A 15,341-nucleotide genomic window follows, 5' to 3' on the forward strand; every position below is an offset into this window, starting at 1 on the left:
AGATTTTATATATATATACTACTGAATAACCAAAAAATCATAAATTACTATATCGATACCTTAGAATTCCACTACAGTTTATCAAGCTTAGTAACTAATCTGTATTTGGGTCTAAAAAAATAGGAAATTTCGAGCAGACTAAAGACACAACCTACCTCCTTGAATTCTTGGTTTGAAAGAACAGGATGGCATCCAAACACTTTAAAAAGGCTGAGAAAGCCACTAGGGGACATTCTGAGCTTTTCGGTTGGTTATTCACATGTCATATATTGAAGTAAGTGTATATAAGGGACTGTTTCCAAAAATGGAAAGAGGTAAGCGGGGCACTGTTTGATTCAGTACATGAGTGATATCTCAGCAAGTGGAAAAGATAGGAGGTTCTTATTTTATATTCTAGCTTACCACTATCAGTAATTTGAGTTTCTAATTTGTACAAAACTATAGACTTAGTACTTTGACATCACAAACATCTAATCTGAACCAGTGCTGCATTCAACAACTACGTGACATTCAAAAATCGGTGTTTAATTGTGTTTTTTAATATTTACTTTTAAATTAAGAAATTGAATAATGTATAATACTAACATTTAAATTATAATCTACAGTTTGATACCAAACTTATAGACAAATTCATGAAATAGTAGTTCAATACAATTTTGAATGCGAGTCAACAAACGCAATGCATGGCCATTTGGAAAGGGTTAAGCAATACCAGCTCACCATTATGTTTTTTTCTTAAGCTAGACTTTTAAGTAACAAATATTTCTTTTAGTCATATTTGTATACTCATAACTACGATATATATTAGGGTGGTTCTTATTTACAGGTAAAGTTTCGGGTTAAAAATTCAAAAGCTCTCACTTCCTAATTGTGTTTCAGTGAACAAAAATAAGCACATTAAATGTGAAACTTCCTTCAATTGTAGACCATATTTAGAGGTTGCTTAGTAAGATTAAATTTCTAGACTGCAGTAGCCTAATACTGTATGTAATATGTAATACAAAAATTACTTATGTATTATAAGTATTAATATCATTATGCATTATTTTTGTATAATTACACAGTTATATTATTTTGGTGTGTTTAGTCACTTTTGCATTGTTATTGTTTCCTTGTTGCATTTCCTAAAGTGTCTTCTTTTGGTCATGCACAACTTGAGGGAGTTGTTTCTGTTCTTCATTCTTTGTTATGATGACCTTATACTACTTAATAAGGGTTGCACCCCTTTCAACATTGTCATTTACCACATTCAAGTGTTGAAATGTATATAGTTTCTTCATATAGTCCTCTCTGAGCTCCCACGAGGTCATAATACAGAAATCCAAATGGAAGTTCCAGGCATTCAAAGAAATTTTTGTGTTCTTTGTGATGAAATCTTCAGTTGATATGTCCTCAGACTTTCTGATATTCAGTTGGATGCACTATAGAGGTTCATCTGTGCCTTCCTTCTCATCTTCTCATTTAGTATCTTTACCATTGCTCATTTTTTATTTTTGGATACAGCTGAATTAGAGAATGCCAAACCAGTAAGCTCCTTATTGAGATACCATAGATGTCCAGCAAATTTTTTTCACAGGCAAAATTTTAAAGAACAGAATTCACTTTCTTAAACTTAACAAGACATTGTATGAAGTTAACCCTTTCACAACGGATACTCTTTTAAATCCCTTTCTATGCAAGTGACTAAATTACATTCAAAAGTTAATTAAGCAACTTTACTATTAATGTATGTTATAAATCAAAGTTTTATGTTATCTAAGTTTGATTTCTTTGTTTAAAAAGAAACCTGTAAAAAAATACTTGAATTTTAGTTATGTTGTCACATGACCCATGAGCTCTGAAAAATCTTCAATCTTGAATCAGATAACCCCAGTCCAGTAGTTGTACATCTAGACAGTAAGTACGCTTACTTGCTTTATTGACAGATATGTTTCAAAGTTCTTTTGCTGAATTCTGTTGAAATTAGAAATAAATTTCAACAACCTCTGACAGGTGCCAAGCCCACCTTTTATACACAGTCTTGAAATTTACAAGTGACATGTACTTATTTTCTGTACGTGTTTATAATCTTTAAAAAGAGCTCATTTTACACTATAATCCAATGATAGTTATTTTTAAGTTGGCACTTGGTTTTTGTCATCAGGTAGATATAACTGCCTGTAGTATTGTTAGCTGCTTTGTCCAAGATAGCACTTATAGTTGGTGCATACCTAAGTATGTTAAAATTAGAGAGAGAGTTAAATTGCTTTTAGGTTTTACTTTTATATCTTAATTAATTATGTATTGTTTATATTTTAAGATGCATAATTGAAAAGTTTAAACATTTTTTAAATTTATCTCAAAAATTGCCCCAGTTCTCAAGGCTTATTATTTTACCCGAGTGTAAGATAACTTTGCCAAAGGCTTACACTTCTCTGCCTAAGATACTGTAATACTCCCTGAGGGCACCTTTGACTTGTGTCAAGATGAATAATAAGTGGCTAAGGACAGGGAAGAAAAATAAAATATAAAAAATTAAGTATATGTGAAAAGTAAAAACCTGAAATTACAAATATCACCAAAAGAAGCTCTTTTAAGATATTCTACGAAAAATTAGAAGGTATGTACATTTTTCTATTTCTTAATTTTAAACATTTTATTGCACTTTATATTGATAATATCTACAGTTAGTGATATAATAAAAAAATGAAAAATAAAATTAAACGTGTACAAGATAGATACTAATTGCTTTCAGTATGGATAAAACTTGGTTTGAATTACATATTTATATATTGGAACAAAATGGGGGGGTGAGAGTGTTGTAAATCAAAACTTCCAAAATAAGGATCACCCTAATATATATCCATCTATATCTACACAAGGTTCTCCTGAACTTTTGACAAAAGAGGCCCAAATAAAGATTGAATAGGCTCAAATGGGAGGGGGGGGGGGGGTCAAGGGGACTGTCTATACTCATTGGTAGTTCAGTTAAGAATCCTGGTAGGGGATGCGGGTGGCACATCTACCACACAAAAACGGTTTTTAGCAATTTCAAGGGATTAAGAAAACCTCTCATAGAGTCTTTTATTCTATTTTGAAATGTCTAGTATAAACTCAAATACAATCAATATATTCATAATCTAGTCTAAACTTTTAGAAAAGTTATCAATTTAAAACTTGAGTAATTAGTATTTGTCCAAAAAATGACACTGCTACACTGTCAAACACTCAAAAGTTAGACTTCCTCCATTAAAATTTTTGCTAACGTTATTTCTTCACCTCACAAATTCTAAATATTTATCTACCTTAGCATCATAGTCATGAATTCAACTCTTAAAAACTACAACTTCTACAAATAAGTAAATAACAGCTGGTGGAAAATGTTTTCAGATTGAAACGTTGTTCACATATTTGCCTTGAGTATGTCATTACTGCACAGTTTATGGTCTTAGCAACCTTTTATACTTTGGTGAGACAGGTTGCAAAGTTATTGAGAGATTTTATGAAGAGAAAAGACACATCAATAACAGTAATATGAATGAGCCAGTCTCCTGACATTTGTTACAGTGACAAACATGATCTTTCACATCTCAGACTAGTTATTTTAAGATTGCTTCAGTTGAATGTGCCTCATGTGAATGCAAGGAACAACTCTTACTCATATCTGAGGAATCCTTTCCACACCAGCATTAAATAAAACATTTTCATTTAATGATCCCACCTAACTAATTGTTTATTTTCTTCTTGTTGTTTTGTGTGTGTGACCTGTAGTTTCATATCCATAAGAAGGAACTTTGCTTTCCATTATCTTGAAGTGTTTTGTATTTTTTATTCACACAGAGTTTATTAATTTATTATGTGTCATTTATTGATTTTACCATATTGTTTGTTTTGCCTATATAACAATATGTTAACTTGTATACAATAATTCTTTGTTTTTCATTTTATTATTGTCACTTGAACTTGTTTCTTGTGTAGTTTTTATAACAATTTTAGGCACTATCTGATGAAGGGCCTTGGTTTGAAATGCTGTCATTATTTATTTTTTTTTATAAATAAATTTTCTACAATACTAGTGTAATAGAAATGAACCATCAATGTAGTACTAGATATCATTTCTGTTGTATGTGAGTTTGTTGAGCTACTATATAGCTATTAAGGCATTATAATGCAACCGTCAGCCCTAATAATTTGAAAAGACTTGTCTAAGAGTTGGTAGTGTGTGCTGCCAGCCAGTTGCCTTCTTTCTGATTGGCAGTCCAAAGTTAGGAACAGTAAAAGGTAGCATAGTAGCTTTATCATAACAAAGAAACAAATATAATGCTTGATGACTGTATGAGTAGGCATTGCTGGTGCCAACAAGAATGGAACCTGTGAGTCATAAGGCAACCACCCTACTCACTAGGTCATTCCAGCATGAAGCTGAACAAACTTGAATTAATTGAAAAAATTATGAAAAGAAATCACAATTGTAATAATTTCATTATTTGGATAGTTGGAACAATTGATAACATATATTTTGAATAGTTGATTATTTTCATGTTACTAATTGATCCCTATAGATAATTGAGTTAATGCCCAAGTTTAATAATTGGTGGCGAGTAGCTAAGGTGAATGATGTTTTGGTGACCCAATTAAGCTATGAAAAAAAAATCAGTTACACAAGTAGTAGTATTTCTTCACTTATGGAAATGAAACAAATTGAGTTTTTAGAAAAGTATTATATCTTTGAATAACTGGGAATGAGCTACTACTATTATTTATATAGGATGTGGTATAATAAGCATCAACATAATTTAAGCCATACTTTTCTCATTTTAGTACATGGTGTCAAATGGATTTTTATTTTACTTTTTTCAGTTTACCAAGCATAACTACAGTTAACTAAGCCTGAGAGAAGCATTTTAGATTAACTACAGCTGAAATTTGAGATATACAATGAAAACTTTATGATGAAAAACTTAGAAACTAAAAAATATTTAAGAAATTATTATACTTCTAATTCTGAAGAAAACAAAGTACTTTTTTTTTTTTTTGACATGTTCAATGTAATGTTACGTCTCCGTTTGTTAATTAACTTTCCGTAACTTCGTTCGACGAAACTTTAGCGACACAAGTTCTTACTTAATAAAACTGGTTTATTCTTTCCGAATACAACTTTACGATACACTTAATTTCAATATTCGCGCTAAAACAAACACTATAACGAACGAACGTTAACTTCAACAATACCCTGTGACTGCAGTTCAATTACTCACTATCTACACGCACATTATTGTCCCGTCACGTTGTCACCCTTTTTTATATACCAGCCTACCCTATATCTAGTAAATACTAGAGCATTCGCCAAGGTACAGGATAGTTCTACAAAATAGGTGGCGCCACACCAGTCACGTGACCTCGATGACGCAACAGTATTTTACATTTATTTTTGTAGGTTTGAGAAGTTAAGCTGTGACGGTGAACCAAGATACTGCTTCGTAGGGTTTATGACTGTTTACAGGTATTATGCTTATCCAAATAAGAAGAGGCCTAGAATAAGGTAAGCAGTCTAATAGAAGCTTAAGTTTGGTTTCTCGAATTGCCTAGCATGATAATTTTTGCTTAGTTTTTATTTTCTGCATGAGCAGCACAAAGAATGGTTGGTCATTGATCAAAAACTTAAAACCCCTATCTGTGACCTGCAAATTGAATATCCCCTTGCTTATATTGATTGGACTTCAGTGTTATTACCATGTGAAAATATTATTCATAACTGTTGGCTGAGTACACAGAATGTGTTTACAATGTTATTCAAGTTTATCAGTATGTGTAACACACTGTATATTTTGTAAACAAAAATAGTTTACAGCTGAAGTGTTGGAAAAATGGACCCATAATTTATTTGCAAAGTTATTAATTCCTACAATTTTTTTATTCAAAACCTGACACTAAATTAAGTTTGTAATAAATCAAGGAAATCATTATTTTCACAGCCAAACTGAATGGTGTATTGGTATAAAATATAATTGTTTGTTTTTATATTAATTTTCTGACATAGCATGAGCTTGCTTTTATAGTATTCATTCTTTATATAATATTTAAAAATGTAGTGAACCCTTATAATTTACATATAACTACTACAAGAGATATCTTGTATATGATAAAAACACATTAATTCAACCATATGCTTTATACTGTATGTGTAATAACTAGTGACAATCGGTACTGTGAAAACATTAGAGCTTTTACTGTTAAATATGATTCTGTATTATAATACTGAGATCTTTATTATTTTTTACATTGACTAGTTTTCATCACTGAAACTGTTTTTTCACTGATTATAAAATGAATCAGATTGAAAGTAAAATAATATAACTAAACTAGCATTTGGAAGAAGTTAAATTTTCTTTTTTCCCAAAGTGATTGTGTGTGTATGTAAAATTAGACAATCTGACACATGTTTGACAGTTTATAGTAATTAATCTTACTACAATGGAAATAACGTGTATGTGTGTGTGTGTATATATATATATATATATATATGTGTGTGTGTGTGTGTGTGAATGTGATCTAAATAATAAATACAATGTGGCGCCATCTGTTGAATGGCACCACAAACAAAAATCCACAAAGAATGTCACACTTTGGGTATTCAAGATTCAGACAGTTAGAAAAATAACTATGGTATGTAGGTATGTGCAACAACCGTATCTTTATCACAAAATGGAGTTCTTAAAAAACTGTTACTCTTTCAATAAAGGGTATCATTTTTAATATATAAAAACATTACAGTTTATATCAGCACAATCCAGACACTATTCCCATCCAATACTTCCCAGAAAAATCCTTTTTTAGAAAATGATCACTTTTTCTAAATTTAATTCATTGAGTTATGAATACTACAATTAGTAATTACTAGTGCAAACAACTGCCCTATGGGCAGCATTTCTGCTACTAATATAGCAACTTTAATAAATTGTTCATAGTTTTCACATAGGATGTAATTTTTTTTTGAACTTCTAATAACTTGCAGCTAACTTTTTGCTGCTTTCTTTTTTAAAAGTCAGATGTTGGTTCTGCCACCTTTCCAGAAGAAAGGGCTTGGTGCTGAAATGTTACAGACAGTGTATAACTGGTATGTGAAAGATCCTGATGTTGTAGACATCACAGGTAAAGTAACATTTTACAAGTGTTATTAATAGTCTTTTGAGCTTTAATGGTAATGGTTTGTATTCTCTTTTTTATCATTTGATTTGGTGTCTAAATTCATTCACTGTGCACAAGTTAGTGAACAATGATTCCTCTACACTGTTTAATTGACACATCATGCAAATATAAGTTCAAGATGACACCAATCTTAAGTTATATGGCCAAACAAACAAAAAAATTGTTAAGGTAGGTAGGTAAGTGAATTTTTTCATTTTAATGGTTGACATACCATTTCTGTTTACTGTTTAAAGCACTGGTTGCTGTAATAAACCAAAGCAATCTTCAAAATTGTTTAAGTTAAAAATTTGTGTTATAGTTTTGAAAGTGTAAGTCTGTTTATCCAATATTTCTGACTGATTCTGTAAAGTGCTGCATTCTTTCATGTGCAAGCTAGTTACTTTCAACTTTATAATTAAACTTAAAGTGTAATAGAAAATAAAAGTAACTTAATCAATATCATTGAATAGCAAATTCGAAAATATTATTAACATTTTTATGCAAACCATGAAAAGTGATAACTCCCTCGTTAGTAGTGTTTACACTTTATTAGTTTAATTACTGAAGTATTTGTTTTAATCAGAAATAATATGCACTGTGTCAAACCATGTGAAATGTGATCAAATTTTGTTTTTGATTATTGCATATTTTAGTATTGGAGGAAACACTGAAGTTTATTACTTTGAGTTTACAGTAATTGGAAATATTTTTATAATACTACAAAGTGGAAAAGGTAAATTTAGTTTTAGCCTTATAAAACCTGGTGAAAGATATGCTGCTGTTTCAGTCTTTGCTTTAATAAAAATTAATAATTTGTGAAAGTCGCTATATGTGAAACACTTCAAACACATGGTCTGGTAACTGGAACCTTTTAAAATATAAATTTTATTTTTTATTACTTTATGATCCACTAGTAACATGGCTATTTACTGTGTCAGTGTGCATGACCCATATTATTATTATTGACCTGGAAAACTTTTCATACATATACTATAATTGGTCTAATGACCTCATCACTAAACCAATTTGTTGAAAAAATTGACTGAAGCATTAAAAATAATATAAATAGATAGTATATATATCTTGCTGTATTTTATCCATAAAAGGTATATATTACTTTCCTTTACTAATTTATGCACGTGGTCAAAAAAAGACTACAGTCTCTCTATCTTTGACTGAGGGGTAGAATACGTAACTAGTTTTCATGATGACCTTGAGTTAGAAATCTTGAGAGATCTTGTAAACAGAATTTTAGTTAAGCCAAGTCGGTTATTTCCGTGAAACAGTGGACAAAATAATTTGGTGGATTTGATTAACAGTTAGTAAATTTTGCTTAGCATCTGTATAACATTTAACATTTTAACACATTATGGCAACTAAATCCAGCACTAAAAGCCTTAATTTTTTTTAAAGACATCCACTAATAAAAAAAAAGAGGTAAATGGTATGTTTTTATTTTAATATCACTTTTATTCAGCTTCAAACCCTAATATTTAATTGTATCATACATGGCATTTCATGAACAAAGTAGTTCCTGGTATATAAAGTAAAACTGCAAGAAATACCAAACACCTCAGCTGTCAAAAAATAATACAACATTTGACTAACCAAAGAAAGACTTGAAGATATTGCAACTGAATAAGGTTGCCACAAATCGTTTTTCCAATTCATCTACTTGGGGTGTGTGTGTGAGCGTACGAGACCTCATCACTCTTTTGAAGAAGATAGTGTCTACTGACTTTTCAGTTGTAATTACCCCTCACCATAGGCATCCTTTACTGTGCATGCTTTTTGTTTGTTCACATAATACCATTAGTATAGCTTAAAATCGTAGCTAATAATTCATATTTTATAGTATATAATTTTTAAGTTCTTAATTTTATAAGGCAATATTTAAAAAAAAAGATCCTGAATTTCATTTAGTGTGAGAAGTGTGGCATTTTTTCTCTAGGCAAACCCTCTTCTCTAACTTATTTACCACCACTCCAAGAAGTACGAAATTTAACATAAATTACTGTCATCAGTCAGATAAAGCATAATTTTCATAGCCTTCAATTTTGTTTGGTTACAAGAGGCATCAAAGAGAAAATCAGACCCCTCTTGCCAGACCCATCTATCACATCCTCTCTTTCACGATTTGTCACTAGTTCTCTCCTACATTTAATACTATATTATTTTTAACCAATAGAAATCCAAGGTTTTCAGCTGTCAAATGACATATTCCCTTACATTATTTTCTGTACAGGAAAGTATTAATTTCTCTTTCAGTACAAGCTTTGTTCCCACGGGAAACACATTGACTAGCTTAGATGAAATTGTAACGGATCTTGTCGAATAGTTAGAAAACTAGAAAAATTGCGATAGTTACGGGACATTTTTTTAATTTGTAATTTGATAGTGTAACATGAGCTGCACATTCTCCAACTGATTTACAACTTACAATGGTGCAAATAGTACTAGTAGTTAGAAACTATTCAAAAGCAATAAAAACAATAAAATGTAAGTATAAATAAATGAATTTTGTTACAATTTGAAGTCATTCTCTTTTTTTGTTGTGTTGTGTTTTAGGTGGTTACAAGGTCGGTGATTTTGACCAACTTTGTAATGTTGTATTGAGTTAGCAGAGAGAAAAACAAAAAATTTACTAAAAAAATGTTTCAAATGTATTTAGGAGGTTTTAGAGATTACGCAAATGACATTTATGATTTTTAAGATAAAGAAAAGTATTGTAATTTTAACATGAACATCACTTTGCACTCATACTGGTCAAAAAAAAAGACTCGATATATTTACTGACAAACCTTTAGTGAAAATATTTTAACAGACTGATTTTCTGTGTACAAACAACTTGTAATGTTTACTAAATTCTGCCAAATTTCATGAAGATACGTATATTCTGTATAAAAAGTTAGCATTAAAACTATATACAAGTAAAAATGGTCACGTGGTTGGTCCATGGGGCCAAGCCTGTATTGAGAGGGTTAGTAACTGGCTCGTTGCTAGTGTAGTCTGGTCAGGTAGGCTACATGTGTTGATTGGGAGCATTTTAAACATCATGAATAGACTACTACAAAATGTATGTGTATGCGAGATGTGCATGACAAAGTATGAAAATACTGTATGTGCCGTTTGGTGGGAATGTCCGAGAAATGAACATCACCTGTGACTTTGGTATATCAAACTGATACATTGTGTCACTTTCACTGTGTTGTGGGAGGTCTCGAAAACAACATCGAATCAAAACAACCTTAGTTGCGAATCACATTCCTCTTTGCTTAGCATAATGTGCAAATCATTCGTTTCTCTTTTCAAGTTACGTTGCAAGCCCGGATATTTTGGCCCCTGCCATGAAATAAACAAATGTAGAAGAGAATTTATTAACCCTTTCACAACTAGTGGGTCAAAGTGCATGTGACACAACTGTTTACATAGTTACATTCAAAATTTAATTAAACTGCTGTATTATCAATGTATACAATTAAACTTGGCAGTCATTCTAGAATTTAGATTTATTTCCTAACTTTTTGTGGTGGTTATGAGGTTATTCTGAAAAAAAGTTTGATATTTATTTGGGAGGTTTTAGAGATTACACAAATGAAATTTGAAAATGTTCAGGTGAAGAAGAGTATTTTTAATCTTAAAATGAAAATCACTTTGCACTCGAAGCAGTCAACACTTGACTATATATTCATGGAAATTTCTTTAGTAAAAATACTTTTTTTTTGTTGATGTTGTTGTCTTTACTACAAGAGAAAATAAAACTTGCCAAATTTTGTAAAGATACATTAAGCACTTTCACTGAGTTTCGGTGTTATAGTATTTATACTTTCATGTTTACAAGCTCATATAAAATACAAAAATTTATTGCGAAAGGGGGGAGGTTAATTTATTATCATTCTGTAGCAAACAAATAATAGAGGACTGTTGCTTACTCACAAAAGCACTGTGTAACCTTGAGGAACTTTTAAACATATAAAGAAATTTTGTAACTTTACAATCAAATTTAAGTACACAAGGGAAGAAGGGGTCTTTATGGCAAACATGTTGCAAGAAAGAAAAAAATCCCAGTTTACAGACAATGGATTTATGACTTCATTATCTTTAGGAACTTGAAAATTACAAAAAAAAATGGATTGTTGAATTTTACAATTCTTGGAAGCATCAACTGCAAGGATTTGCTGTTTTCAAATTATTTAAGCTAAAAATAAGCCTCAATATGTTGTTTTTTAAAGTAATTTGAGATGTTTGATCACACATTTTCAAAATTAATTTCATTTTGTCCCTGTACAAACCTGAGATACCAGTCTGGAAAGATTAAGTAATTGTGAAGAATGGGGAATATCAATAGTTTAAATTTTTTATGACTATTTTAAGGGATTTTAGCATTGTATATTTTGTTACAATTGAAAATATGACTTTGTGTTGAACAAGGTTATAACATCTCCAATTGACGGGACCCCATCAATGTTAAACATGTTTGTCTTGCATTCTCAAGTTCAGTGTGAACAGAAATACTTAGTGTATATATGGGGCACAGATATCAGTATTCGTTTGTCATCACAATGATTGCATTTCTCAGTTGATACAATATGCATGAAAAACACCTTGGAACATCTCACACAATTATAATATGCTGCACTGTCTGTATTTTACTCTGCGATAAATTTAGGTCATACAAGGAGGTTCCTCTAACTTGATATCCTTCATGATGCACCCTGAATTAGTATTGGCACCATTTCACTTAAGTAATTGGAACCTTTTTTACGCCTAAATGTCATTAATAGTGATGTAAGAAAGAAACGTATGTGTTTATTTTGATTTTAAATTAGTCAGATTGCAGGGTCAGACAGTACACACAGTTTCATTGTTCTTAAAAGGAAATTTCAGTAGCTGGAAGTGTTTTGACATCAGTGGTTACTTCATTAGAAATTGTCATCTTATCTATTTCTAAGACAGCTATCATTAAAAATATATAATACTAGAGAATATGTCATCATAAAAATTAAAATATAAAATAAAACGGTTTAAACAGGGTAAAATTGTTTTATTAAAATGACAGTACTGCATTTCAGCAACATGTGGTTTTTGTTAAGTATAAACATTAAAGGTGTATTATTTTAAATTTTGATTAAACAAAGATTATTCAGTATTATCTTATAGACCACTTTGTATATTTATTTTATATTTAAATGACTGTTTGCTCTGGAAATTTTAAATATTTATTTAATTTCTTCTAGTGGAGGACCCATCAGAAGAGTTCACAAGGTTGCGAGATTTTGTTGATTCTAAGAATAGCTCAAAACTTACAAGTTTCCAGTCAGAAAATCTGTTGAAAGGTTTTAGTAAAGAAATGGTCAGTGAGGCTCAAGAAAACTTAAAAATCAATAAGGTATGATTGAAAACCTTTTTCTATGTATAATAGCTTGTTTTAGGTCATTATAAATAAATCTTGAAGGAATTGATGGCCTTATAAGTAGTTTCACAAACTACAAAAAAAGTAACTGTAGAAAAAGTTTTGTGATTGCTTGTTTGTATATATTTAAAAATTAGCAATGAATCTTTTTCATAAAATTTAGTTTTGTTTAGAAACATAATTTTTTCTTGATGAACAAATCTTTAAGTAATATTACTTCATTCTTTGCCTTTGTATCATAGCAAGAATAACTACTTTGAGAAAGCATGCTTTCTGTGCATTTGTACTGCATATTCTAGGACAGTAGTTGCAATGGTAATGTTCTTTCTGTCATTACATTTCACTACTAAAAAATGTTAACATGGAGAGTTCTAATGTTTTAAAGCGTTGATTGGCCTAAGACAGCAGTTGACAACCCTTCAAAGAAGATCATCCTTTTTTGTTTTTGTCTAAGACCAAAACATTTTGAGAGCCAAAACATACCCTAACAGCTGGTTTAATGTTATGTTGCACTTCCAACTACCTACTGCGGCCTCAGCAAATCTGTTTACATTTCACATTTAAGTTCTAATTGGTTGATTATGTTACATTGGCAATAAAAGCTTTGGAATGTGAATGTACAATAGAAGTGGATGTGAAGTGCAACTGTATCCTGTTTCTCTTTTAAAAAATAAAAAATGTACAAAGAAATCTGATATTATTATTCTGTCTGTATGCCTGATTGAATCTTTAATTTTTTTTCTTCTGAAAAATGTGAATTTATGCTTTTTATTTTGAGGGGAAATACATATAATGAGCCATATGTAATTATGCAAAGAGCTGCATATGGCTTGTGAGCTGCAAGCTGACCCCTGGCCTAAGATTTTAAAAGCTAGTGAATTCATAAAAGTACACACAGAAGAGGTGTATTATACTGTCACAAAATTGGCTTATTTTTAAGATTAGCTCACAATCATCATAAAGGTATTTATTTAAAATAATAAAATTAGATATAAATGTCATCAGAAATAAATCCTTAAAATTTTTTCTGTTTTTCTGAATACAATTTCAATTTGCTTTAAATACCACTGTATGGTATGACATGACTGTTCACTTGAGATTGTTCCAAAGGTTTTATTTCTTTACAACAGAAGCAAACAAGAAAGGTCTATGAAATTCTTAGACTACAAGCTACAAACACAGCTGATGTGGAACAGTACAGAGCATATCGCTTAGATGTCAAAAACAGGTTAAACTTACCATATCAGGTGAGTGATTTTCCATTTCCTGAACTGAGCTGATTTTATGTTAAAATGGTTTTACTCTTCAAAGCATCTGAGTCCTTAAAAGTTATAACTATTACATTCATTTTCCTTTTCTTGAAATATTTTTATATTTCACAATAGAATTTTATGAGCTTGTTAATTTAGTTCAATAGCAGTGACATTTTTATTATCCGTTTTTAAAATTTATTTCTATTCTGTTGTGAAATTAAGTGAATAGAAATTAAACAATGCATAATTTAAGTAACATGTACAATAAAATCATGTTAACATGCAAAAACGTCAATACTGTTTTTGTTTTTTTCAAAAAATATCAGAAACAACAGGCAGATCTGGCAAAATTGAAAAAGACCTTGCGACCTGAAGAACTGCGTGCAGCTCTACAATGTACAAACAAAGAGCAACGAATTGAACACCTAGAAAAACAGTACCGTGAAGTAGAAGATGAGTACAGACACGTGTTAGAAAGGCTTGCAGCATCAAGCTCAAGTTGACAAACCCTGTAACATCAATTGGCAATTCCCTCAAACAATTGATTGACTTTTGTGTCCAACTATTATCAATTTAATTTTCTTTTTGATAGTATAATAGCTTTTTAGCATTGCACACAGAACAACTTGTTAATAAAGTTACCAGTTGTCATTGTTAACTTTTTTGGTGTAGGCATTTTTTTTTACCAAGGTTATAGTCTATGCTTACATGATATTAATTAAAGTAAGTTATGCACAAAACCATCTTCAGCTTTTGGAGTTGTTTTTACCTTTTATGTAGACATTGAGAAGCTAGTAAGGTCAATTTTATTGTTTAAAATTTTGTTACGACATAAATTATTTCATACTCTGGTGAGTGGGGTTTTGAAGAATAAGTACTATCAACAAAATATTGGAGATCAAGAGTAAGGATGGGGGGTTATGTCAGTAAATAATTAGTATTGAGAAGAAAAAAAAAGACGTATATTGTTTTTACTGCTAACCCCATGAAACTGGGAATGTTATGTTTTTTTCCTGACTTAGGCAAACGTTTGAAAAGTTTCACTGTGAAGTTTGCTGTTTTTTTGTTGAATAGTTTTAAATAGTGTAGAATAAGCTAATGAAGAGTCAGACCTCATATATGGATCTTCAAAGTTAGGGTATGATAGCCTAATGACTTTTTTATTAGTATAAAAACATTTGAAAATGGTTGGGAATGCATGCTATAGATGCCTGTTGTGGAGGAATTTCTGCAGTACTTTTAAACTGAGTTTTTCAATTAGGGATTTTACTTTTAACTTACTGATCATCTATAAGTAGGAAATAAGACTCAAAGAACACCGAGGTCACATGTGTAGAGGTGAATTTAACACATCATCAGTTTGAAACAAATCACAAAATACAGTATGGTCCAAAATTACCTTTCCTAATTTAAAATTTAATAACTAGCTGGCCAAGGACATACAACCATTCAGTTTTCAACATCTTGTAACACAACTCTAACATTTTATTGACATGTCAGTAGACTCC

At 30.7% G+C, this 15,341-nt stretch overlaps 1 protein-coding gene across 1 annotated transcript in view; it reads left to right on the forward strand.

Moving 5' to 3' along the window:
* LOC106478110 (histone acetyltransferase type B catalytic subunit-like) overlaps window positions 1-14,491 on the forward strand; it is a 36,493-nt gene extending 22,002 nt beyond the window's left edge. The window contains exons 7-11 of the mRNA XM_013938625.2: window positions 5,417-5,521; window positions 7,025-7,131; window positions 12,405-12,556; window positions 13,711-13,827; window positions 14,160-14,491. Of these exons, the coding sequence (XP_013794079.1) occupies window positions 5,417-5,521; window positions 7,025-7,131; window positions 12,405-12,556; window positions 13,711-13,827; window positions 14,160-14,336 (658 nt within the window). The 3' untranslated portion in view covers window positions 14,337-14,491. The remainder of the gene's footprint in view (window positions 1-5,416; window positions 5,522-7,024; window positions 7,132-12,404; window positions 12,557-13,710; window positions 13,828-14,159) is intronic.
* The last annotated feature ends 850 nt before the right edge of the window (window positions 14,492-15,341 follow it).

The sequence above is a fragment of the Limulus polyphemus genome, unplaced genomic scaffold (genome assembly GCF_000517525.1).
Source record: "Limulus polyphemus unplaced genomic scaffold, Limulus_polyphemus-2.1.2 Scaffold180, whole genome shotgun sequence".
In the NCBI taxonomy this organism is placed as follows: Eukaryota; Metazoa; Arthropoda; class Merostomata; order Xiphosura; family Limulidae; genus Limulus; species Limulus polyphemus.